The sequence below is a fragment of the Spinacia oleracea genome, chromosome 4, assembly GCF_020520425.1.
Source record: "Spinacia oleracea cultivar Varoflay chromosome 4, BTI_SOV_V1, whole genome shotgun sequence".
Taxonomy (NCBI): Eukaryota; Viridiplantae; Streptophyta; class Magnoliopsida; order Caryophyllales; family Amaranthaceae; genus Spinacia; species Spinacia oleracea.
The window spans coordinates 187,322,483-187,345,683 of NC_079490.1; the positions used below are offsets into that span (position 1 = coordinate 187,322,483).

The window sequence follows — 23,201 nt, forward strand, 5'->3', positions numbered from 1 at the left end:
ACGGATAATCGTCTATTTGACCCTTTCACCTTCCTGAAACCAACTTCTCATCATTATCATTACTCCATTGCCTCAAAGAGGCTCCCGCAAGAAGCGGGATAAGGGGGGTCGGACGTACGCAACCTTACCCCTGCAATTGCAGAGAGGTTGTTTCCAATTGACCCAAAAGCGATAACGGGACAACAACGGAACGACCATCTTCTACTTCATGGAAAGGAAGCGAAGAGGTATTAAGAGCCATTTTGATTTAGTCCATCACATCCCACGGCCAAAAGAACAAATGAATCTTTGGCTCCACCGGAAATGGACAATGAAAAACATTGAGGATGAATTACTTGGATTTACTGTTCACTATTTTGTGCTTATTTCAACATATAAGAAATGATCCTACTTCACTGACATTGTTAGAACTTTTCACACATACACTTCAAAATTGGAGAGTATGAAGAGAACATAGATAAGATAAATACACGCAGCCGCGATGTGGACCAGAACGTCACGATTGCATCTCCTTAGGAGTGGAGTATCTCCAGATGCCCGCCAAAGCACTGCCGATGATTGAGTGACAAACACTAGAGACAGCGCAAGGAACTGCAGTCAACGGATTCCCAAAATGCTGGTTTGCAAGAACTAGTCCAAGAACCGAATTCTGAAAAGAAAGAAAAAGACAATGATTTTGCTGTGCAAAGCAAATATAGGCTCTTGAAATCCGATTAAAGACCCCAACTCAATAGTCAATACTCAAAATACTAAACAAACTACCACAACCAGCTTAGTTGACACTTGAGAGTACTTCAGATTAATCAAATACTAAACAAACTACAGCCTTTGAAGTGACTGGATTCTGAAAATAAACAAACCCAACTAAAGAATACGAGTACAAATAAGACAGAAGACTAGAAGAGTACTATTAGAGGCAAACAAATATCTATCTAAAAGTTAGGTTGTATAAACCAATGACTCGATGACTTTTGCTAGCCTGCAACGTGTTATGAATTAACATAGCTTGGACACCATTAATGACAGAAATTAAGGAAGAAGAAGATGATTTGATAAGTAAACTGAAATTATAGAAAATGTAAATGAAATTTAAGCTTTCAAGAGGCTTGATTTTCTCCCAATTAACTCTTTAAAAGCTAAACACGACACTCCTCAATATTCAACATACCATACCTTCTCTCTCTAATATGCTTATATAGAGTGCTTTCCCCCTAATAAACTCCCAAACATATTCCTCCAAGCTATCCATAACTAACATACAATTATTGTGTATTACATCAAGGGCCAGTGGAAAAATAGACTCTATCGTTGCAATGATATGTCTATTCATGCTAACCCTTTTTAACCCTACCAAGATAGGACTTCTCAGAGGCTACTTTGATCTTACATTGATTTTTTTTTTTTTTTTGAGGCAAATATTAACGTTGATCCAGGTAATACTAGGTTTTAATTTTCTGCACAGTGAGCATCTCCAAAATATAAATTCTTACCTGCATGCCGACCTCTATTGATATGGTCCTAGCAGAAGATATATCAATTCCAAGCAACCTTGCAAGCACGTAACCAAAGAAAAATCCAGATGAATGAAGTAGGCAACAAGCGAGCACAACTTGCACACCAGACGTCAGGATTGCTGAAGAATTCTGAGCAATTGCATGTCCACATAGAACAGCCACAGTTGCCACAGCAACGGGTGGCATCACAGGAGAAACAAATTTAACCAGGCTCTGGAAATATTGATTTAGAAACGCACCAGCTAACACAGGAAGCAATACAACCTGCATACCTAACAGAGTCAGTTTTATGAAGGTGCCAGAGCACTAACATAGTATGCATTCAACTGTGAATATGAGCACTAACCTGCATTGTTGACATCAGAAGTCCAGCAGCATCAACTGCAACATACTGGCCAGCAAGTTTGGCAGTGAGATATGGAGTCATGACCTGAAATATGATGTATTAGAGAAACTTTGTTGACTCCAAAGGATTTGGCTTTAAGGCAACTAAGAAAGGGGTAGTAGCTAATTTTAGACTACATGCATAACAAATCAGTTTAGCGTTACTGCGTTAGGCTGATTTACTTGCCTCAGTAAGCTAATGTAGACATTAGCCCGAGCCAACCTTAGAAAGTTTTCCACCATAAGATAAGAAAACAGGCCGACTACAAACTGGCTATGAATAACATATTTAGAAATTTCATGTAATAATTAGGGGGAATTGACTTTATTGACGAAATTTCAACGAATCGCATTCAGAACAACTAATTGGAAACAGAAATCACAAGGGTACCCAACATAGAGCATAAACAGGCACAAAAACAGGAAATTTTTCAACACTTAAAGCCCGATTATCAATATAATGCCTTCACATCTGCAACTTATCTTTCCTCTACATTCAAAGGGGCTAATAGAGTCAATTAAGCTTATCAGATAAGGCTAACATAATGAAGAAGGAGATACAGAACCCAATACTCCCTAGCCTCACATGCACAAGCCAGGTAAACCTAACAAATAGAAGGGAAGTTTCAAGTCAATCATGAAAAAAGAATTTAAGAATAATGGATGCAAAGATTGGAAACCATCTGGCACACTAAAAGGGCAATAAATAAGTACGTCCATATGAAATGGCAATCAAGTTACAAACCACGGCTGAAAATGTGCTTGCTGCGGTCATCAATACTGAAAGAGCAACATTTCCGCTGCAGAAAAAACATGTTAGAAACTTACCGATTCTGGTCCTACAACAGTACGAGTTAATGAAAATATCTCAGGAATTAACCTACCGGGCAATATAAGTGACAATATTACTTGCTGTCCCTGCAGTTTCCATTACAAACATGTAAGAGAGGAAGAAAAATAGGAACAGAAACAAGACTTTGAACGACCTAAAGAAATCACTCACCACCCGGACAACAGCCAACCAATATTAAGCCAGCTGCAAAATGGGATGGTAACCCTAAAAGTTTGCTGATAAAGAACCCAGACAATGGCATCACCTGCAACAGGAAAGGAGCAAACATGCCTCAAGGCTCTTAACTCCAAAATCAGGAATAAATTAAAACTAACAAACACTAAGTTGTGGGGGCTTTTCAGAAAAATATGTGCAGCAGCAAGAAGACCAGGTCCTACTATTTAATGTGAGTAGTTCTCATATTGCAAAATAGTATTCCGTAGTACATTATCGTGGTAAAAACACATTAGTTGTCTCAGAGGTAAGAATCACACAACAAGGATCTAACGGAGCTTAAAAATCTCTAGTTGAAGAAGAAATATGATACTAAAAGCTTTATTGATCGGACTTTTTCATTTCCCCCCAGGGATCCGTGTCGTATCGTTGACTCTCCACATGTATCATGTATGGACAATTTGATACTTCATTTTAGGTTTTAAAAAATAGTTCAGATTACAGATCAAAGTTCACCGCTAATCGAGAATCAGGAAATCAAATCCCCTTCACTGTGTCACAATCCATGAGTAACATGAATCATCTCCATTCTCCAACATGGTTCACTTTGCTAAAAAAAGATTATGAGTAAGATAATAAAGGAAGATCCTCAGATATAATAAGTTTTATTAAATTTGTGTTGACACTATGAGTGCCATATTTTCTAACACTAGGGAGAAAGGACAGGAAAAAAATAGAGTAACAAATCAATTGCACAGCCACAAAAAATGTGCCACAGGATAATCAGCTTATATCTTATGGTAGAATCCAGTTGATAGTTTTACATTTAATTGGGAAATATTTCTAGAGAACGTGCTGTATTACATTTTTCACTTGTTTGGGATTCAATGTAGTCCATATTGAATGGGTTGAAGGTTCCTTGTTCTTTTGAGCCTTTTGACTTCTATTATAATGTACTAACCTAAAATGGTTTATGTACTTCTTATCGGTGTGCAGTGCAAGATGACTGTTGCATATTGCATTAAGTGCCAGTAGGAAATAGCCTCTTTCCTGACACAGGAGAAAGGCTGCACACATCCGACCCTCTCTGACCCTCCCCCCACCCACGCGCAGTTGCCAACAGAGAGAGCTTCTTGTAGTACGTTGTTTTGATACTTGCTTGGGATTTTATTGAAACAACCACTGGACAGAATCCAAATAAGCCTGTGATATGGAAATTGATCAACAGGCAATTATGCAAGTACTTCATCATAAAGAAAAGGCAAAACAAATTTAAATGTATCAAGAGTTGAAATCTTGTAGGTGCTAGTACGTTACAGTATTCTCCAAGAAAATGGAAGTTATAAGATAAACACTAAGTAAAAAGTAACTATGGATTTCTGTAATCTGGTAGATGCTATCAGGATTCAGGAATTCAGGATCACTAAATATAATGATTCAATTTGTGATCGATCCATATGTCACAATGTTAGCAGAAGGTTCACTGTTGCAGACTTGAAGTATCCCAAATCCAATCACATGTGACCACATGCATTTAAAAAAATTTGAGCTTCTTGGACGTCTCAAACATTGCTACCTACCTTGGAAAAAATCCTATATGACTGAGAAAATGACAACAAATACGGCCCTGGTTTTTTTTTCCCTTCAGAAAACCAATTCAAATTCTAGTCTCCTTAAATCCACAAGGTCCAATCCTCCTGGTCCCTTCCATTATCCTCTGTATCAATCCCTTTGTCATAATGTCACCTCCAATAGAGCGGAAGTTTTGACTTTGGCTCCGCTTCAGTCCACCAAGATCTCTAGGAAAACAAGTCGTTGTAGGTAATTAGCTTAAGTGCTTGTTGGCAAAATTACGTCCTATAAACTAATCTGGAACTCATTATTAATACAATATGAACTGGCATATAAAATTACCAATCAGTGCATCATTTGTATAATATTATCATTTTTCTTTTAGCACACAGTCCAACTTCTACCAAACACTGGCTCCAAGACTTATACTTGACATTTGCTATGTTTGCTTCCTCGACAAACAAAAGTTACCAAACATATGGACAAGCCGTGATAACTTTTCTTATTACAACCATAAATCAAATTGTAAACAGTTGGTCAATTATACAAAATTACAAAGTCACGAGGCCAGTAATCCTTCTTTATCCATATTGTACAAAAGAAGAGAAGACCTGAACTGTAATGTTTTCACAACTAAGAAGATATTTACCGACCTCCCTCGGTAAATATCAAGCAAATTTGAGTTCATTCTCCAATCCAAAAAATCACCCCATCCTCGCTTTACTTGGTCAAATTTTAGAGAATGTCCACACCTTATTCTTGAACGTTTAGACAGATCTTATATGACCCAAGGTTGGTTTTCTCTTTTCCCAAATACAAGGCTTATAAATCAACCAATCATTGCCTCTGATCATGCAGCCATTATCTTAGATACTCCAGTTCCAGATTTTAAGAAGTATAGGCCCTACCAAATAGAGAATTGGTGTCTTAGATTTCCTGGAGCGGTAGGCTTGGTAGAGCAAGTTTGGGATTTATCTATTCCAGGTTCTTCGATGTATGTGGTCCCTAAGAAACTTTCTGTGGCAAGGGATCGGTTGAAGCAATGGTGTCTGAAAAATAAGAAACTTTGGGGTATCAATTGGAGTGATTTCTCGGCTTCTCTTACAAACAAAGGAGGGGAGGTAACAGGGATGTCATCAGCAAGGGAATATATACACTCAGGTAAAACCACTTCCTCTGAAATCTCTCTTTTGAACCATTATTGGAAACAAAGAATGAAAGAGAAATGGTTAGTTCAAGGAGAGTGTCCTTCTAAACTTCTCTATTCCAGGGTTAAACAAAGACAGGTTAAAAAGGAAATCCTTCAGCTTAAGGATGTTTCGGGGAATATTTGTTCGGGGCAAGACAATATTCAAGGTCTGATTGACTCTTCCCTTCAACAAGTTTTCAAATCGGATCAACAAATATTCAATAATGAAGAAGTAGATTTGGCCTTGAGGGAACTTCATCTTCCAAAACTCACCGCAGCTCAATCCCTTGTAATTTCAAGACCTATATCTTTTATAGAAGTGGAGAAGGAAATCTTTGACATGAAGGGTTCTTCCTCCCTGGGTCCAGATGGGTTTACAGTAGAATTTTTTAAGGCACATTGGATTCAGGTAGGAGATTCGGTCTTTCAAGCAGTTCACCGTTTTTTTGAAACTGGGTTTCTTTTAAAGGAGTGGAATCAATCTCTTCTTGTTATGATTCCCAAGGTCGCTCATCGAGAAGAGGAATGATGATGTCAATTGTAGGATAATCTTGGGGAACATTTCGAGGGCAATGGAAGAGCATGAGAACTTCAGCAAATGTCATCCATTGTCCCTCCAGTTTCTCCATCCACCAGAGATTACTTCTGCTCCTCCTCCGGGGTTTCATTTGGTATCTTTAGGGTGCGAGACTTCATATCATGATCCATTACACATTCTTCACTCAGATGCAGCATGGAGGAAGACTTCTAAACGAGCAGGTATGGGGTGGTTTTTGGCTAAAAGCAATATCGCGGAACAAGTTGGGAAAGGTGGGTGTGATTTTGGAATAGCTACTTCAGCCATTCATGCTGAAGCCTTATCTTGTCTAAAGTGCATGGAATGGGCCTCTTCTATGCTTTTTCAGTCGATTGAAATATATACGGATTCTGTTAATTTGGTCACCTTGCTTCAGAAGAATTCTCCTGGAAATATCGATCTCCTCTGGACGATTCGACGTATAATATTTAGGGGGAATCAGTTTCAAGAATGCGTTATTCGCAAAGTTGACAGGGAAGTGATTTCAGAGGCTCATCAAAGGGCGCAGCAGGGTCTTATTTTAGCTTTATCGTTGTGTGATGCTACTTAGTTCTTTCTTTCTTTCTTTGTGTTTTTGTTCGTTTGATCATATGTCAAAAAAAAAAAAAAAAAAAGATATTTACCGAACTATAATGTTTTCACAACTATTAAGATAGTTTTTTGCAAGATGGGCAAGATCAAGATTTTGCGAAAGCAAGCTTGATGATTCCTCACAATTCTTCTAATCTATGCCAACCTAGGATGACAAAACCCAGTCATCCAACTCGAACAGTAAGAACATACTTACTGCCCACAAGCTAGACCATAATACCTACCTACAAGTTAATAAAACAGTTGATAGTGTCAATTTCCACTTGGAACCATCACATAGATTCCACAATCCATTTGTATTGGGAAGTTCGGGTTTATTTCAGGTTAGTTTTCCAGTTGCTTTCGGGTCAAATCCATATGTTTGTTCTTTTTTGCGTTATTTCAGGTTTCAGATTTCGAAAGATCATGTATAAACTCTAAAGTCTAAATTACATGAGTGTTGACCAACCAAAAGAAACATACCAATAGACATCAATAAGTACAACGTACAAACAGTTGAAAGAACAAAAGATAACGTATAATTTGCAGTCACAATCTATACCAATTATCAAGAGAACAAACATATTGAACAATTGAAAGAACAAACCACACTGAAAGTTCCAGTAATGAGAAACAAACCGAGTACTGAAGAAAAAATCCGGCAATAACTTCTTTAGGCAACGCAAATGCCCCACTCAAATCATCCAAAGTAATTGTCATGCCCATACCCAACATAGTGATAGTCAAGCCCCATATAGACATCTGTGGACTGACCCAACTGAAAGCACTCGGCTTCAGAAGCCCCATTAAGCATCCTAGAGCAACCCATACCGGAAATGCCGTCGACAGCGCGTCGCTGACAGCTTCAACGAACGCCCTGACCGGTGACTTGCTCCCTGCACTCAAGCTGCTCGACGAATTGCTACAGAGAAGCCGAGTGCAGTGATTTGTCTCGTTTTTTGGTTTAAGGAAAATAAAATGTTTTTGGATTGTCGGAAATGAAATGGGGTTTCTCAATGGAGTCGGAAAATCATCAAATTGGCATCTTAATTTGAATGACGGTGGGGTTTTCAACTGTTTGTTGGGAAGAGAGAGAAAATGGTTGGTGGGATTAGCAACTGATACGAAGTGTTTGCTGCTGCTTGGAAAACTCTGCGCAATTGGTGTTCTATGAGCAGAAGAAAGCGATGATTGCATCGTTCCTTAGTTACAGTTCGAAATGCTGATCTTGCAAAGGCGCCAAAATTAGAGATTTGAAATTGCAGATTTTTTGCCAGAAAGATTATTTGGGGGTCTGAGAGTTTTGTTTTGCAACGATAGCGCAATCGGCGAAGAAGACTAGAAGCACGGGAAAATGACAATCAAAATCGCCACAGATATTTTTGGGTAGGCTAAGACTCGTTGAGAACACCCGGATGAACCATGCACCGAAGGATATTCCTATCACATTTTTCTCCTCACATGTTAGAAAAAAAATGTGAGCAGGTGCATCTTACACCCGGGTATATGTAATATGTTTTACCTGTTTGTTTGTCACTCAAGGTAAAATTAAGCTAACATGTTCCGAAATAAGCTTCGCCAAACTTCGTTTTTAAAAAAATTAATAAGCTCGGGTAAATATTCAAGGCTTATTTACTATACGAGTTTTAGTTGAACAACATCGTCATAGACTCGTTAGTGTTCATGTCTTTACGAACATCTCATTTATAACTTGTTAATTAGCTCGAATATTTTAATACGGAGTAGAATAATATGAAAAAGTAAAGGAATAATTGATTATAATAATCCAACCTTTGTGCATTTCTCTTTTATTAAGCCCACATACAATTTTTTTTTATTAATCCAACCTTTTGGACCTATTCTCTTTTAATGATCCCTTATGATCGTTCACCTAAAGAACCTGTTATTTTTTTCGTTAATTACTCCTTCACTTTTTGGTCGTGGGATGTAATGGACTAAATCAAAATGGCTCTTAATACCTGTTTGCTTTATTTCAATGAAGTAGAAGATGAGCGTCCCGTTGTCGTCCCGTTACCGATTTTGGGTCAATTGGAAACAACCTCACTGCAATTGCAGGGGTAAGGTTGCGTACGTCTGACCCCCCTTACCCTGCTTCTTGCGGGAGTCTCTTTGAGGCAATGGGGTAATGATAATGAATGATAATGAATGATAATGAATTACTCCTTCACCGACAAGCGATTTTTGCGTTGTTGACGAATACCACTTAATCAAACAAAATTTATAAACTCCTAAACGACCCAACTATATTGACTATTGTGGCAAACGTAGGGATCGTCCCAATAGAATGTATGCTTTGATTTTCCAAACTAATTGCATTTACAAGCTTAGCTCAAACAAAAAATGTAAGTAAGTATATATGTATATATAAAGCTATTGAAATCAAAATATATGGAAAATGCACAAGTAAAGAAACTCTAGAGATTTCGGGAATTAGCAATGGAGTTCGAATCGGGAGTTCTGGAGATCCTAAATGCTCATGACATGCAACGACCAAATGAATGAATGCAATGACCAATATATGGCTTCGAATACCTTTCGGTTTCAACTAATCCTAATCTAGCTTTCGGTACAATCAAGACTTGAAGAGGAACTCAAGAACAAACAAGCCAAAGTAATGTAAGCCACGAATCACGCCTTCGCGCCAATTTGAAGCTAAACAATCCAACATTCTAGCAATTTAGGTTAGCTAATCCTAAACTAATAATGCATAGAATCAAACATCATTTAATCAATTTAATCACATTAACAATCACAATTATTCTCCAAAATCTCCAATTCTAAATCCAAAGCTTCATCCCCAATCTCTAGATTATAGCTATTCAATAAGCATGATTAGAACTAGAATAAAACCTAATCACGATTCTAATTGCAATAACTAAACTAATTCAAACATTAAAAATCAAAAAATTCAATTAAGAAACACAAACCAAAAATTCCAATAGAATTCAACCACAAATTCAAAATTCAAATCACAATACCAAGCATAAACTAATAAAAAAACCTATGAGCAAACAATTAAAGAGACAACTAAAGAATAAAATAGAGAAATTATACCATTAATATTGAATTGGAAGCCTGAAAATGAAGAACGTTAATCTGAAACTTAAGAACAAAATAAACTAGACAAAAAGAGAAAATAATCTGAAATTTGAGAATGTAATTCCTAAAATTGAAAACATCAACGACAAAATCGATTCAATGCTGCTCTAATCTCTCTCTGATGCTGCTATTCTATTCGCTGCTGCTGCTCGACTAAAAAGGGAAGCCGGTGGCTGGCGCGGGCGCATAACACGACATTTCCAAATTATGACTCCATGGCAGAATGTTTTCAGGTGCAAGAATGGTGACAATGCAGGCGCAACGGTCTCCGGTGTGGGTGCACCGATTTCTTGTGTGGGCGCAACAATCCACCGCGGGCGCATCGGTCTGCAAAGCTGCTATGGTTGCTGCTAGTTGGTGTGGGCGATGCTTTTGTGCTATGGGGTTGCTCATGGCTTGTTGTTGCCCATCGTCTAGCACGACCATGGCCCGTCGCTGGACTTAGCAATTCCGTCGCTGCAAACCACAAAGAATCGTATAGCACGTTAGAAAATCGTATAGCACATCGACAATTCGGATAGCATATCGTTAAAATCGTAAAGCACGTTATTAAAATCGGAAAGCATATTATTAATTCGTCTAACATTTTTACAAATCGTAAATCATTTAAATTGTTCCATTTCTCTTTTTGACAAAGTTTTCCTCCCAAAAAGACCTTGATACCCTTAACAAAAAACAAGAAAGTGGATCACATAAGCACTGATATATATGTAAAAATGCTACCCTTGGCCTACTATCCTTGAATTATGTGCCATTTACAACAACAACAACAAAGCCTTAGTCCCAAAATGATTTGGGGTCGGCTAACACGAATTGTATTAGAAGATCGTCATTGTCACCAATCAAACCAAAAAGGAGCAAGAAGTAATTATGTGCCATTTAGAAATGAAACATCTAAATAAAAACAGAGGTATAAAAATAAATATTTCCAATGAAATTTTTTGAAAATTGATCTAATTTTACAATGCAGACATTTATTGGTTAATGACCAGGAGACCCTACTTTACATATCCGATGAAATCATTCATCAAGTCTTGATATGTTTATGAGGAAAATTTGTTTTAGTGGTTTTTGCTTTAGTAAGGGCAACTCCGATGGTGTCATTTGTTTAAGCTTGAAAATCTCCAACTATATGGAAGATAGAAGAACGTGTGTGACCATTGAAACGTGTAGTTGTATTGTTGTACTTTACTATCTAGCCAAAACAGGCTACCTTCCTTGCCATTATTTGAGGAAAGAAATTCAAATTGAAGTATTCATTGACATGTAGGGTCATTCAAGCTAAATATGTTGTGGCTCACAATTGGAGAAAATAGTAGCTGGAAATATTGATGTGGCAAGCCAAGCCACAACTCACAAGTGGTCAAGATAAACCATTAGAGATAAAGTGGAAGCCACTAATGCATTGTCCCTCTACAATAAACTACTGCATTGGAGACAAATTAGGGTCTTTGTACTCGGAATTAATTAACGACTTCATGGAAACTATAGTTAGTTACTTACGCTCTGTTTTGTTCACCTTATTTCCACTTATTTCGGGATAAGTTGAGTTAGGTTCAGTTAAATTCGGACAAGTTCAAATAAGATAAGTTCAGATAAGATAAGTTCAGAAAAATAAGTGAAATCAGGTGAATATAACGCACCTTAATGCCGATTTTTTTTAGTGAATGTACTAACATTATACATTAGTTAAACTAAATAAACAACACCCAAACCCAAGCCGGGATCGAAAATGGCCTACTTATCGTTATTTTACTCTTAAGTTCACAAACAAAAACCATTCTTGCGGCCAGAATTTGTTCCAAGTCAGATAATAAGTTAATAACCTAATTTTGAGGTCCTATAAAGGTTCCTAGGCTGAGACAAAATTCTCTTCATCTCCTGATGTCAAAGCATAGTTACCTAATTCGTTAGTACTTTGTATGAGATTGGGTACGAATTTGCAATTTGCTTCCTAATATGCTAAATTAGGCCAAAAATTTACCACTTTCATGTTATAATTCGCCATCAATAAGAACAAAGTCAAGTACTAGGAACATCAGAATAAATAATGATGGCAAGAAGACTCAGTACCTCGATATACTCGAAATGCAGGAAGATCGACTCTTTAAGCAGGCATTGATTTACTTATTAACAAGGGGAGGGTGTCCAGCGGCTATTCCTGGCTCGGTGATGATAACACAAATCAGGGAGGAGTCGGTAGTTGGGAACTGGATCCTTCCGGACCTGGAGAACGTGCGGCACTGGGTCAGAGTTTGGTGAACCAACTGGTCGCTCCTCTAGTTGAAGTATCAGGCTCTTTTTTCATTGCCTAAGTTACACCTTCAGACTACCACAGAAGGGAACTTTTCTATACTTCCTTCAATCATCACTTTACGGCACGCCGACTCCCCTTTCGTGACAAGGCATGGAAGTACATTTCTGCAATATGAATAATTCGATAACATTACGCCAGATCAAAGTTGGTACACACAAAAAAGAAGGGGGCAGGGGGCAATTTTCTATTAAAATATAAACCAATCATTTTGGAATTTTTTCAATCTGAAAATGTTCAAAATAATTTCTAAATTAAAAATAGAATAAAAATAATCTCAGTAGGCATCTAAACAAATATAAAGATAAACTGTTAATGCGTGCAACCAAGGCACTGATGTTTGGATAGTATCCCAGCTAATCAACCTCTAGAATACTTAAACAATCAGGTCATGCAAGTGAAGCAACCATGGCAGTGGGATTCAACAGTTCTGTTAACTCGGTATGCAGCAGCTTTGACAACAAAGAACATCATTCAGATATATTCAAGGGAACCAAAATCCATCAACCAGGACCTGGGATGATAGAACATACAAAAATTAGCTAACAGAATTCTTTGGTAGGGCAGGAAGGATGCAGCAATGAGTTCACTACCAGGTCAGCTGCAGCTTATATCTTGTTCAGCCTCAGGTTCCCCCACATTAAAAAATTATCTCAGTCAACACTAACCCCCAAGTGTATCCTGGCTATTCTCAATGTCTAAAATGTCTCCATACAGTAACCACCATAGCTGAAACATTCTAACGGTAAACTACCAGCTAGATATCACTAATAGCAGAAAGTAAGCTACAGGAACCCCAGCAAGTGGAAACCTTCACTTGTAAGAAATGAAAAATATGAGTATAAGCATATTTAGATACAAAATTCATCAAAAGAGGGCCAGGAATCCTCTCGGAAATGTAGTGAAAGAGGATTGCATGCCTAATATATTGAATTTCACTCAACCTAGGCTCGTAAATACACCTACAAGATAACATCGTCAAAAATTAAGATACACAACTCTACCCCACACTCCAAACTAGAAAAACTAGTACAAAACCACAGCAACCATGGCATACTCGTAGAAGTTGATTGCCATAATGAGTTCCTAGACTTCCTACCCGTTATTCTCCTGAGAAGTAACATGTTCAACCTGCAAATGCTCAATGAGAGTCTGCAAAAAATCATCTGGTCCTCATGATTGCAAACAATCTGTACACAAATAGGAAGCAAGGCCACAATGCAAAACAAATATAAATCTCTGGCTTTCCCACTACATAAGTAGAAGACAAATATGAGGTAATAAACACTCACCAGGTCTTTAGTTTAGCAGAAACCTATCCGAGCATGTTTTAGCCTTGATTTTCTTAGGGACCTTGGATTTCCATGTGTAATTGGATAGCAGGAAAAGGAAAGGAAAAGGAATAATTAAAATACTGAGAAATACACAACAGGTAAGCATAAAAAATCCTACAACCAACTTCTCTGATCCCAATATACTAAAGAAGGAAGCACCCTGTTACGCTTTCCAACAAGTGTTTCACCCTACTTCCAATCTAAACTAATATCAAAATTCCACGAAGTGAACACACCCTCTTTAAACAAGAAACAAAAATCAAAAGATTAGTAAGGTAAAGAGATCAGAGATGATAGGACAAGGAAAGGAAACATAAAAGGCCGTTCGTTGCATTTCTCCAACAGTCTAAATTCATTGTCATCTAATGCCAACTTTACATCCAACAAAGAAATGAACAACATGCCCACCGATCTCTTTCATGGAATATCAAGCCTGTATTTGACCCTGCCCACCGATCTCTTTAGACCAAAAACCTTATCCCGCCTGCACCCCATGGGGTGATCTCTCTAATTCTCCCCCTATACTAGAAAAAAGAAAGTTTCTCACAAGTCATTCATAACCCTTTCAAAACTCTTAGCAACACCCAGAGGGATCCTATAATAAAACAACGGAGAGGCCTAGAAAGATGCTTGACAAACAATAAAATTTGCTACACCCTCCTCAGTCCTCCCAAAGGAAAATATGCCTTCCTCCACCATAACGGTACCCAGAAAGAGGTTTTCCAGGGACTCATTCCTACAAGGAGACAAAGATAAGTCAGAGCCAAACTCTAAACATAACACAGATCAAGAACACAGAAATTACCAAGGATTATCCCACATTAACCCCTAAAAACAGTGACTTACTTAAAAAAACCTAAAGCCCAAAGACAATCTCAAACACCTTAGAACAGTAAGGACATTCTAATATCTAAAGATATTCAAGGAGGAAAAGAATAATAGTTCAACAAATTGCAAACGAGAGAAAGAACCTCTCCGAGCCCTTTAATGCTCAGCACAACTTCCCCTTGGAAAAAGCAAGAGGATCAACAGATGACGATAACATGTACAAGAGGAAGAAAACGATAACCCTTCCTGAAGTCCGGGTGGCCCCTTATGTTACCCAGACTCTTATTGGGGTGTCGCGTCCGACAAGGGATCGGAGGATCCCCGCTCTAAATGTAATAAGTTTCATACAAGGCCACTATATATTTGGGTGTCATGTCGTGTCAAAGTGTCCGAGGATCCGACAACCGACACCTCTCTCAACCAAAGTGTCGAAGTAACATAGGTGGCCCCAAATGCCTCACAGACTGCTCATCCACTATGATTAAGAACAAGAAGACATCAAAGACTCCTAAATCCATTTGCTCCATTCTTCCCGGTGCCTCTACATTCCATTACCTTACTTAGGACACACAAAATCACTCAATCATAGGTTCACTCAAAGTCCTACTCTATAATAATACCCCTTTGACCACTCCATCAAACATCATCAACCAACTAATCAGCCACAAGAGAAACACCCAAAGTTTGTGTCTGATATTATACAACTAAAAATGAGTGTCTTTTCGATATAAAGTATATCCAAAAACGGCCCATCGACAAGCACAATCACTAACCTTATCCAATCAAATCTATATTGAACGAATAAGGTTTAACATCAAACTAGTTAGCATAGCTACCATGTGGTCAAAGTAAAAAAACTTCAAGCTATCAGACATCCATAGAACAACATATCTATCATCAAACTGTTCCATGAACGAAATTTGTTTCTACCAATTTGATGTAGTTACTATAGAAAATCCTCAAACAACTAATAAGTTCAGAGTAATCTCCACTCTCCAGACTATGAATGAATCTTAACCTAGTAAACGTTATTTGCTTCTGGCTAGCCAAGTGTATTTTACGCCTGATTTAGTTTCCCCGAGAAGAATTTTTAAATTTTTCTACATGGTGTATATAAGGGGGAATAAAGGTTTTCAACATTTTTTTTAATGGGTGACTTATCCAGGTGCAAGTTCCTAAATCAAAGAACAAAATCAAGTTTATACTCTAAAGCCCAAATCTTAGCATTTCTTTGTTTCCTCTCAACTCTCCACTATCACCCTCTTCCCACCCCACCAACCCCTCTTTCCATTGATTTTCTCTCCACTATCACTCTCTCTATATCTCCACAAAACTTCCTTCTGGCTCTCTGTCTCCTGCTCTCCTCCCTCTCCGTCACATCGACTCTCATGTGTTTCTCATTTCTGGAGAACATATCAATGCTAAATTGAAACACACAAAGATCACTAGTAGCTAATCAACAACTAATCAAGTCGTGACTTAAGTTTTTTCATTCGTTCTTCACACTCTCTAGTTGTTTTTTCATCCTCTTTCGCTTTCTCTTTCACTAGCGCTCCCTAAACTATCGCATATATTCTTGTTTACTTTTTTCTCCTTATCAAAATTTCACAGCAAACCTAGATAGCTGTCAACAAAGTACTACCGAAAGAGAACAAGATTCTGAGGTGATGGAGGACACTGCATATAACATTCAGCTTCATAACAATAATCCAAAACTGCCTACAATCTTTAGTTCCCAATTACAACAAATTCTGTCCAAAGCCAATTGACTAAATCCATTAATTCATCATTATCATCATTATCATTACCCCATTGCCTCAAAGAGGCTTCCGCAAGAAGCGGGGTAAGGGGGGGTCGGGTGTACGCAACCTTACCCTTGCAATTGCAAAGAGGTTGTTTCCAATTGACCCAAAAGCGATAACAAGACGACAACGGGATGACCATCTTCTACTTCATGGAAAGGAAGCAAAGAGGTTTTAAGAGCCATTTTGATTTAGTCCATTACATCCCACAGCCAATAGAACAAATGAATCTCTGGCTTTATTAATTATGAGAAAAAATATATAGGCGTCAGTTTAGTTTAACCAGCTAAGTTACTGACAACCCCGACCAGCTAACAAGCAGCAAAAAGATCCCAACAACAACTACAAAACACCCTTTAGATCCTTTGAACATGACGACACTGCACTACCTAATTTTGTCCCAACTTCTCTCACACACGGAAACTACAAAGAAGGCATACTTGATTAGTTGTGAAGAGAAACCAGTTTAACCAGTCAATTAGTCAAATATGAAAATACTAGAAGTTTAAAAGCAGTCCAATCTGATTCTTGAGTTCTTAAAGTGTCAACGGAAAACATATGATGCTAAGCCTACCCAGAAGTCCCAACTATCATATTTTAGTAAATGTTGAACCAGTGAACTGATGAGAAGGGAAATTTATTAAGTGCAAAGAACTGTATGGCTAGTCACCTATTCCATAATGATCAAATAACACGCAACAAGCCAAAGCATCAAGAAAAAGAGGATTTTCTTATTTGGGAAAATCAAGTAACAAGAAACCAAAAAGCAGTCAATAATAAGATGGTAAAATAAACAGTGATTAGGAAGAAAAACTTGCTAACGATAAAAGTGACATTACGGGTAGGACAAGAAAGAAAGAAACACTCCAAATCTTAAAAATGGAGAGAGCACACAATCGAGGCATCCCATGAAATGTGACACAAAATCTAAATGCTGGTGATACAGCTAAATACTATGACACTTACTTGGTAAATTATTCGTCCTTCATCCAGCTGCTTCACCCACAAAAATATCTTGCCAATGATCACATTAAGTCTTCCAGCCAACAAAAAGTTGACAATTTGGCTGCTGAACTTATGACAAGAATAGGAATGAACGTAGTCCAATCAATCATAAACTTTTCCTTAGAGGCATCATTAAGCAATAAACCCCAAAGCGCGAAGATAACATAACCAACCGAAGAGCGAAGGCTGAGAAGCAAGTCATATGTTGACAGGAATTTGAACTTGGGGTGGTAGTATACTGAGCGTACCTACATATCCGTCACTATCAAGAAGATGAGACCAGCAATGGCTACTACATGTTTCTATTGATGGTGGCAAACAAATTGGATGTTTCATTACAACTTGAATATACAGAAAATTCTTACATAACTATCAGGTCAGAAAGGGTTGCTGACATGTGCACTGAGATTCTCTGACAGCTTTACCACTCTCACAAGAGATTCTCCAAAGAGATCACCTACGTCATCTAAGTATGAGCTATATAGAGTATGCAGAGGTCATAAGGGAGGATTACCGATATCCAAAGGTCATGATACTTTCAGGTATAAAGAGGCTTTCTTGAAAAAGCGAGGATGACAGAACACGGAAAATCAGCCTTAGGCACATCTAAAGGGTAGTATTGCAGGTACAAATAGCTCTGCCAGCATAACAACCAAAAGACCAAGTTTACACCCAAAACATGGTGCCAACTTTGAACATTAACGAGGATAAGAAATGCCCTAAAAAATCCATTAGATAGTTTTCTTCCATATAAACAACATGGAAAGCAGCAACAAATATTTCTCAACATCAATTACAAAATATCAATACGAAAAAATCTCAATGTCTTAAGGCCTCACAGTCTCACACTAGAGAGTTAGGAAACACGTAAAAGTATCATTAATTCAATTTCGTCTTCATACCAAAGATCAGATGCGCCCTACAAACTCCGATAGCTTGGAGTAGATCAGCGCCAAGTAATCTTTCCTCAAATTGTGATGCAATAACTGAATCAGATAATCTCTTGAGCACAAAATTTACAATTCTCATCCAGAATTTGAAACGACAAAAGCGGTGAAGGATAGAAGAGTACTACCCAATACCACGTGAATAAAAACTATACGGATCCGACTAACCAAGTGGATAAACACCCATATTTAAACCTAGCCAAACATTACATTTCGCAATTTTCTGTTTGAACTCTCCACCTGATATTGTGACCATAGAAATTTTAACTACCATCAAGCAACACCAACTACGCTATTCATAGCAATATCAAGAATATGAGTACATAGTTTAAAAAAAACAACCGTTACAGATTGTTGATTTGTTGTAATACATTTAACAGCTAAATACTACTATCTTACACTATTCATGTAGCCATAGCCTATTCAATACTTATCTGCTAGAATCTCATGATTTTTAGAAACAGTTAGAAATTCACCATTAACAATTGTAGGTTATTAAAGCATATAACACTCGTTTATCCTGCCTATCAATCATCAGCATAACAAATCATACTCAGCGTACAACCTAATCAGTAATCTAAAAGAAGACATCAAATACACAAACATTGAGGATAGTTGACGACTTGCCGCCCCAATGCCGATACACACTGACAGACTCTACCTTACTTATTGTTAAATACATATATAAACAAGATAACTTGGCAACTAGAAACAACAGTTTCTGACCTAGATATGGGGCTGTGGACTCAAAACAGGTGAGCAGCTTTTCAACAAAACCAAAGCACCAAAAAATGGTGTAAGAGTCACATATATCACATACGGCCTAATTTATTCTAAGGCTTGTAACCTTACTCCTCATCCCCCGCTCCTCGCCTCCCCCCCCCCCCCCCCCCCCCCTTCCCAAACACCACCTCCCAAATTAAAAAAAAAAGAATCAGTGCCCTACAGAAAAATAGTAACTTCCATTTGCAGATATCCTTTTACTAGAATGTTATTGGGCAAGACATAAACAATATATATAGAAATACTAGAGTTGGAAAACAAGCCTTATCAGATAGGTTTTGTTGTTGTACCACTATTAACAGGTTGAAAACCCCTTAACCCTAATCTAACTAGTTTATATAAAGCGGGTTAGTAAATACAACCCAAATCTAATGTTTTAAAAAAATATCAGGGTGCATTGAGGCGGTAAGGGTTCTAAAGACAAGGAACAAAGCAAAGGCGTAGGCTGTAACTCTTGTAAGAAATAATTATTTTGGTAATAAAAGGATTCTTCTGCACTCCCTCTGCATTTGACTATGCATTTTGGTGCACTTTGGGTGGGCTTCTTCTCATCTCGCTCATCTAAATCGCTTGACCCATATCACATCACTTAGGGCTTCAGCGCCTCAGGCGTGCTTTTTTTATACATTGCCCTAATCTGGCCTATTTCTCAAACGGGTAACCAGATTACCTAAACCTGACATGTTGAAATAGTGTTGAACTATTTAATTAATACTATTATTATTGTTATTTGTTATTGTTACTCCCCCCGTTCTTGAACATTAGTCCCTTTTGGAATCTAAGACAATCCAACATAAGTACATTTGTCACATGAATCACAATAGCATCTAACCCACGTGGATAGTAGAGAAAAATAATTAATGGGAATGTTTGTTTACTTGGAAGTAAAAAAGTGGGCTATATGGATATTTATAAGGGTATAATCGGGATAACTGTTGGACAAACAAGGAAAGATTCCAAAAGGGACTAACAAAAAAAACAACTCAATACGGAAAGAGGGCCAACATTCAAGAACCGCGGAAGTATTATTATTATTACTACTATTACCATTATTATTATTATTACTGTTATTATTATTATTATTTTTATTATTATTACTATTGTTATTTATATTACTATTAGTCAAGTTATTAACAAAAAAAGTGTATGTTTAGAAGGACTTTACAAGTTACGTCCATCTCTTTAATTTCTTACGTGCTTTATAACTTCATGGGATGTTTTTATATAAATAGGTAAAAGCTAATTATTTGTGGCTAAGTATTCTAACCCAAACCTTACCCATTTAATTCAAAGGATAGCTCATATCAATCCATTTTTACTTTAAAAGGATAGTAATCCCAACCAAGCCTCCCATTTTCATGTTAGGTTTGGATTGGTTGGTCATGTCGGGTAAACTTTTTCCTACTTTACATAAACAAGCAAAACAAATCAATAAATGAAAAGCCTAGCCCAGGAACTGAATTCACAAATGCATATAGTTTCTTGATCTTCACTGATAATAAAGGATCGAATAAGATAATTCTAGTAAAAATCAATAAGCAGTATCCAACGATCGGATGTTTCTTAAGGAACGAAGCAAGATCAGCTCTACACAAACATTATTTGTAAAAAGTCAACTACAATCTCTAGGGCTTGAAATATTAAAATCTCAAGTAGACATATCACCTCTGCCATAGAAGAATATAAACAGGAATAATAGAAAATGACAGTTGTCACTTAATGAAATAGCAGAACGAAAATCGCGAATAGAAACAGCATATAATTACTACCAACTAAAATTAATGTTTTGTGGATAAGAAAATATGAAGACATCATATTTCACCACATGACATACTTAGTAACAAGCATCCCCATATTTCTTTAAAAGTAGTCCCTCAAAATTACTCACAGGGTCACACTTAAGCATTCTATCAAGCTCCAGCTGAAGAGACCAGTAGCGAAATGAAACAGGACTCTGCATCATCACATACTTGCAAGTTACTGCTTACTTCATCGATGCCCTTGACCACGCTGCATGTTATACGCTCCCCAGTTGCCAGGCCCCGGTCCATACTGAGGATAATTCTCCATACCAGGTTGTGTCTGTAAATCAAACACCAAAAATCAACCTACAGGATCTTTGTAACTAAAAAGCAGCATCAAATCCATTTTCGCGGAACATGCCAGTACAGATAAGTCTCAATAGGAGAACTTACTGGGTTCACTCCATAACCACCGGGGTAGGGATTTCCTGCATATCCAGCTTCAGGTGTGCTATAATTGGTATTGTAACTTGCTGCTGCAACTAAAATACAATGAAATTAACTCAGTATGGTTGATTCAACGCTTAGAAAAGAAGAATCTACTTCCAGAGAAGTATGGTGGGCGGAAAAACAGACAATGAGAGAGAAGCATTGGCTACAATCAAGACAACCAAAATTAGCTAGATACTCAAAGCATCTAAGCGGTAAGAAGAACCATAAACTTTTTTACAGAAGGCTGATAGGGTGAAAATATTATCATTTATAATTGATTATTGTAAGCTCGGCATTATAACTCTTTTACCCATCTCTAAAATCCAAATGTTAAAAGTACACAACCTGTTACCAAGCACTTTATCCAATAAATGTACATACTATTAGGCTCATACATCAGCTACTCTGCAAGTACAGATAAAATAAAATAAAACAAAATAACCTGCAAAACTATCTTACCAGGATTGCCAACTGCTGCAGCAGCACGAGCTCTCTTCTCTGCATTAGCAACCTCTGCACGAAGCTTTTCTAGTTCTCTAGCCATTGAGAGCATTTTAGCCTGGAATCCTTGACCTTGCTCATAGCTGTCTGCATAAGCTTTCTTCTCGTACTCAATAGCAGCCCTGTAAACCAAAAAAAAAAAACTCAAAACTATCAGATACGACCAGAAAGTACAGATATCTACAATATTGCAAATCCCTCAAAAACACCTCCATACTTTGCTCTGTCAACCTCCTGTCTCATATGCTCAATTTCAGCTTTCAATGCTGGCACTTGCTGTAAATCAACGGAAGCTCTGGTCAAATCCTGGTTCATTCCCTGGACCTGAGCCATAAGCTCCTGCCTAACAGCAGTAAGCTCCTTAATATCTGCTTGAACCCGCATGTGTTCTGCCTTCATTGCATCTGCTGCTTGAAGTTCCATCTCCAATTTGGAAGCCTTATCAAGCATTTCTCTCATTTGCATATCCTTTTCTGCATGAAAGGAATCTCCGTAATGGGACATACGTTGCAATTCGTAATGAGCAGCTTCTAGTTCCTGCTTCAATGCAACATGAGTAGCAGCAACCCTCTGGTTATCAACTAGTAAGCCTTGAATTTCTTGAAGCTGAACTCCAAGACGTTCCTCAAGGATAGCAGGGTGAGGGGGTAATGACCTAGGGCCCATCCCAAACTGTGATTCTCTCTCTCTCATTTCCTCAAGAAGTGCAGGATGAGGCATTGGGCCGAGGTTTCGTCCATATGGAGGTTCATGAGGCAGAAAAGGAATCCTGCCATGAGGCATGTTCTTCATAGACAGTGGCGGACCGGGATTTCTGCCAGACATAGTGACAGACGTCCCTAATTACGACATACAGTAATTTCAAATTCCATCAGAAAATCAAAATCAAGAATGGCCTTTCCAGAATTACATTACTTAGCAAAACAATCCCAATTATAATAGCATTGCAGAATCCTACTAACATATTACCAATCAACTCGTCCCCGCGAATTAACAAATATTACCAATCAACTCAACAATTTAACTATCACATTAAGAACTACGCAAATTAATCTCAAAAATAATTGAACCCAGAATATCAAGAATTTGAATAACATACTAATAATTCGCCAATTAATATTGAAGAATACCAATATATTGAAGAATGTTGCTAAAATATGTAAACAAAAACTAGTTCAAATTTGGGGCGATGAAACAAAGAGAAAAAACAAATTACCTAAGAGCGAGTGACAATTGTTTCTGAATTCGATTTCTGGAAAAGTATAGATTTGCACAAAATCCGCCGAAAATCGGAGAGCAATTTAGGTTTGCAGCTCGGCTTGTGTTTTACCCCAAAACAATTTGTGAACAGTCAACTAGCGGAGCACTGGAGTACCAAGAGGGCGTCGCAGCGGCAGACTGTGATGTGTTTCAGGGTAATTTCGTCATTTCGCCTCAATTTCAAAAGTTTAGCCCGTTTCCTACGTGGACTCCGTTACGGGACGACGTGGAAGCATCATTGGGTAACTCTGTCTCTCTCCT

At 37.8% G+C, this 23,201-nt stretch overlaps 2 protein-coding genes and 1 long non-coding RNA gene across 8 annotated transcripts; all 3 read right to left on the reverse strand.

Moving 5' to 3' along the window:
* Window positions 1–283: 283 nt before the first annotated feature.
* Window positions 284–8,256, reverse strand: LOC110782677 (probable sodium/metabolite cotransporter BASS1, chloroplastic). Its single transcript, XM_021986887.2, has 7 exons — window positions 7,452–8,256; window positions 2,902–2,995; window positions 2,783–2,816; window positions 2,644–2,698; window positions 1,861–1,944; window positions 1,491–1,778; window positions 284–649 (listed from the first exon to the last, which is right to left on the reverse strand). The coding sequence occupies exons 1-7, from the start codon at window positions 8,007–8,009 to the stop codon at window positions 497–499; spliced, it is 1,266 nt and encodes a 421-aa protein (XP_021842579.1). The 5' UTR covers window positions 8,010–8,256; the 3' UTR covers window positions 284–496.
* A 1,605-nt stretch (window positions 8,257–9,861) lies between these two features.
* On the reverse strand, window positions 9,862–19,022 carry LOC110782678 (uncharacterized). Of its 6 annotated transcripts, none has more exons than XR_008932663.1 (5): window positions 17,177–19,022; window positions 13,539–13,599; window positions 13,346–13,436; window positions 12,006–12,353; window positions 9,862–10,388 (listed from the first exon to the last, which is right to left on the reverse strand). It is a non-coding gene; the product is annotated as an uncharacterized lncRNA (long non-coding RNA). The 6 variants fall into 6 exon arrangements; XR_008932662.1 differs by having other exon boundaries at window positions 13,539–14,316; XR_008932664.1 differs by lacking the exon at window positions 13,346–13,436.
* A 1,616-nt stretch (window positions 19,023–20,638) lies between these two features.
* Window positions 20,639–23,061, reverse strand: LOC110782679 (protein FLX-like 1). Its single transcript, XM_021986888.2, has 5 exons — window positions 22,897–23,061; window positions 21,898–22,519; window positions 21,639–21,802; window positions 21,141–21,229; window positions 20,639–21,027 (listed from the first exon to the last, which is right to left on the reverse strand). Exons 2-5 carry the CDS (start codon window positions 22,503–22,505, stop codon window positions 20,935–20,937), a joined length of 954 nt encoding a protein of 317 aa, XP_021842580.1. The 5' UTR covers window positions 22,506–22,519; window positions 22,897–23,061; the 3' UTR covers window positions 20,639–20,934.
* Window positions 23,062–23,201: the final 140 nt, after the last annotated feature.

What these genes read in the sequence shown, in the direction of transcription:
- LOC110782679 (XM_021986888.2), bottom strand. Translation starts at nt 22,505, where the DNA reads ATGTCTGGCAGAAATCCCGGTCCGCCACTGTCTATGAAGAACATGCCT. An exon ending in TGCAGCAGTTGGCAATCCTG is followed by an intron (nt 21,230 to 21,638) that starts GTAAGATAGTTT and finishes ATTGTATTTTAG; the next exon opens with TTGCAGCAGCAAGTTACAAT. An exon ending in GTGGTTATGGAGTGAACCCA is followed by an intron (nt 21,028 to 21,140) that starts GTAAGTTCTCCT and finishes TTTGATTTACAG; the next exon opens with ACACAACCTGGTATGGAGAA.
- LOC110782677 (XM_021986887.2), bottom strand. Translation starts at nt 8,009, where the DNA reads ATGCAATCATCGCTTTCTTCTGCTCATAGAACACCAATTGCGCAGAGT. An exon ending in TTCTGATGTCAACAATGCAG is followed by an intron (nt 1,779 to 1,860) that starts GTTAGTGCTCAT and finishes TTAGGTATGCAG; the next exon opens with GTTGTATTGCTTCCTGTGTT. An exon ending in CAATAGAGGTCGGCATGCAG is followed by an intron (nt 650 to 1,490) that starts GTAAGAATTTAT and finishes CTTTCTTTTCAG; the next exon opens with AATTCGGTTCTTGGACTAGT.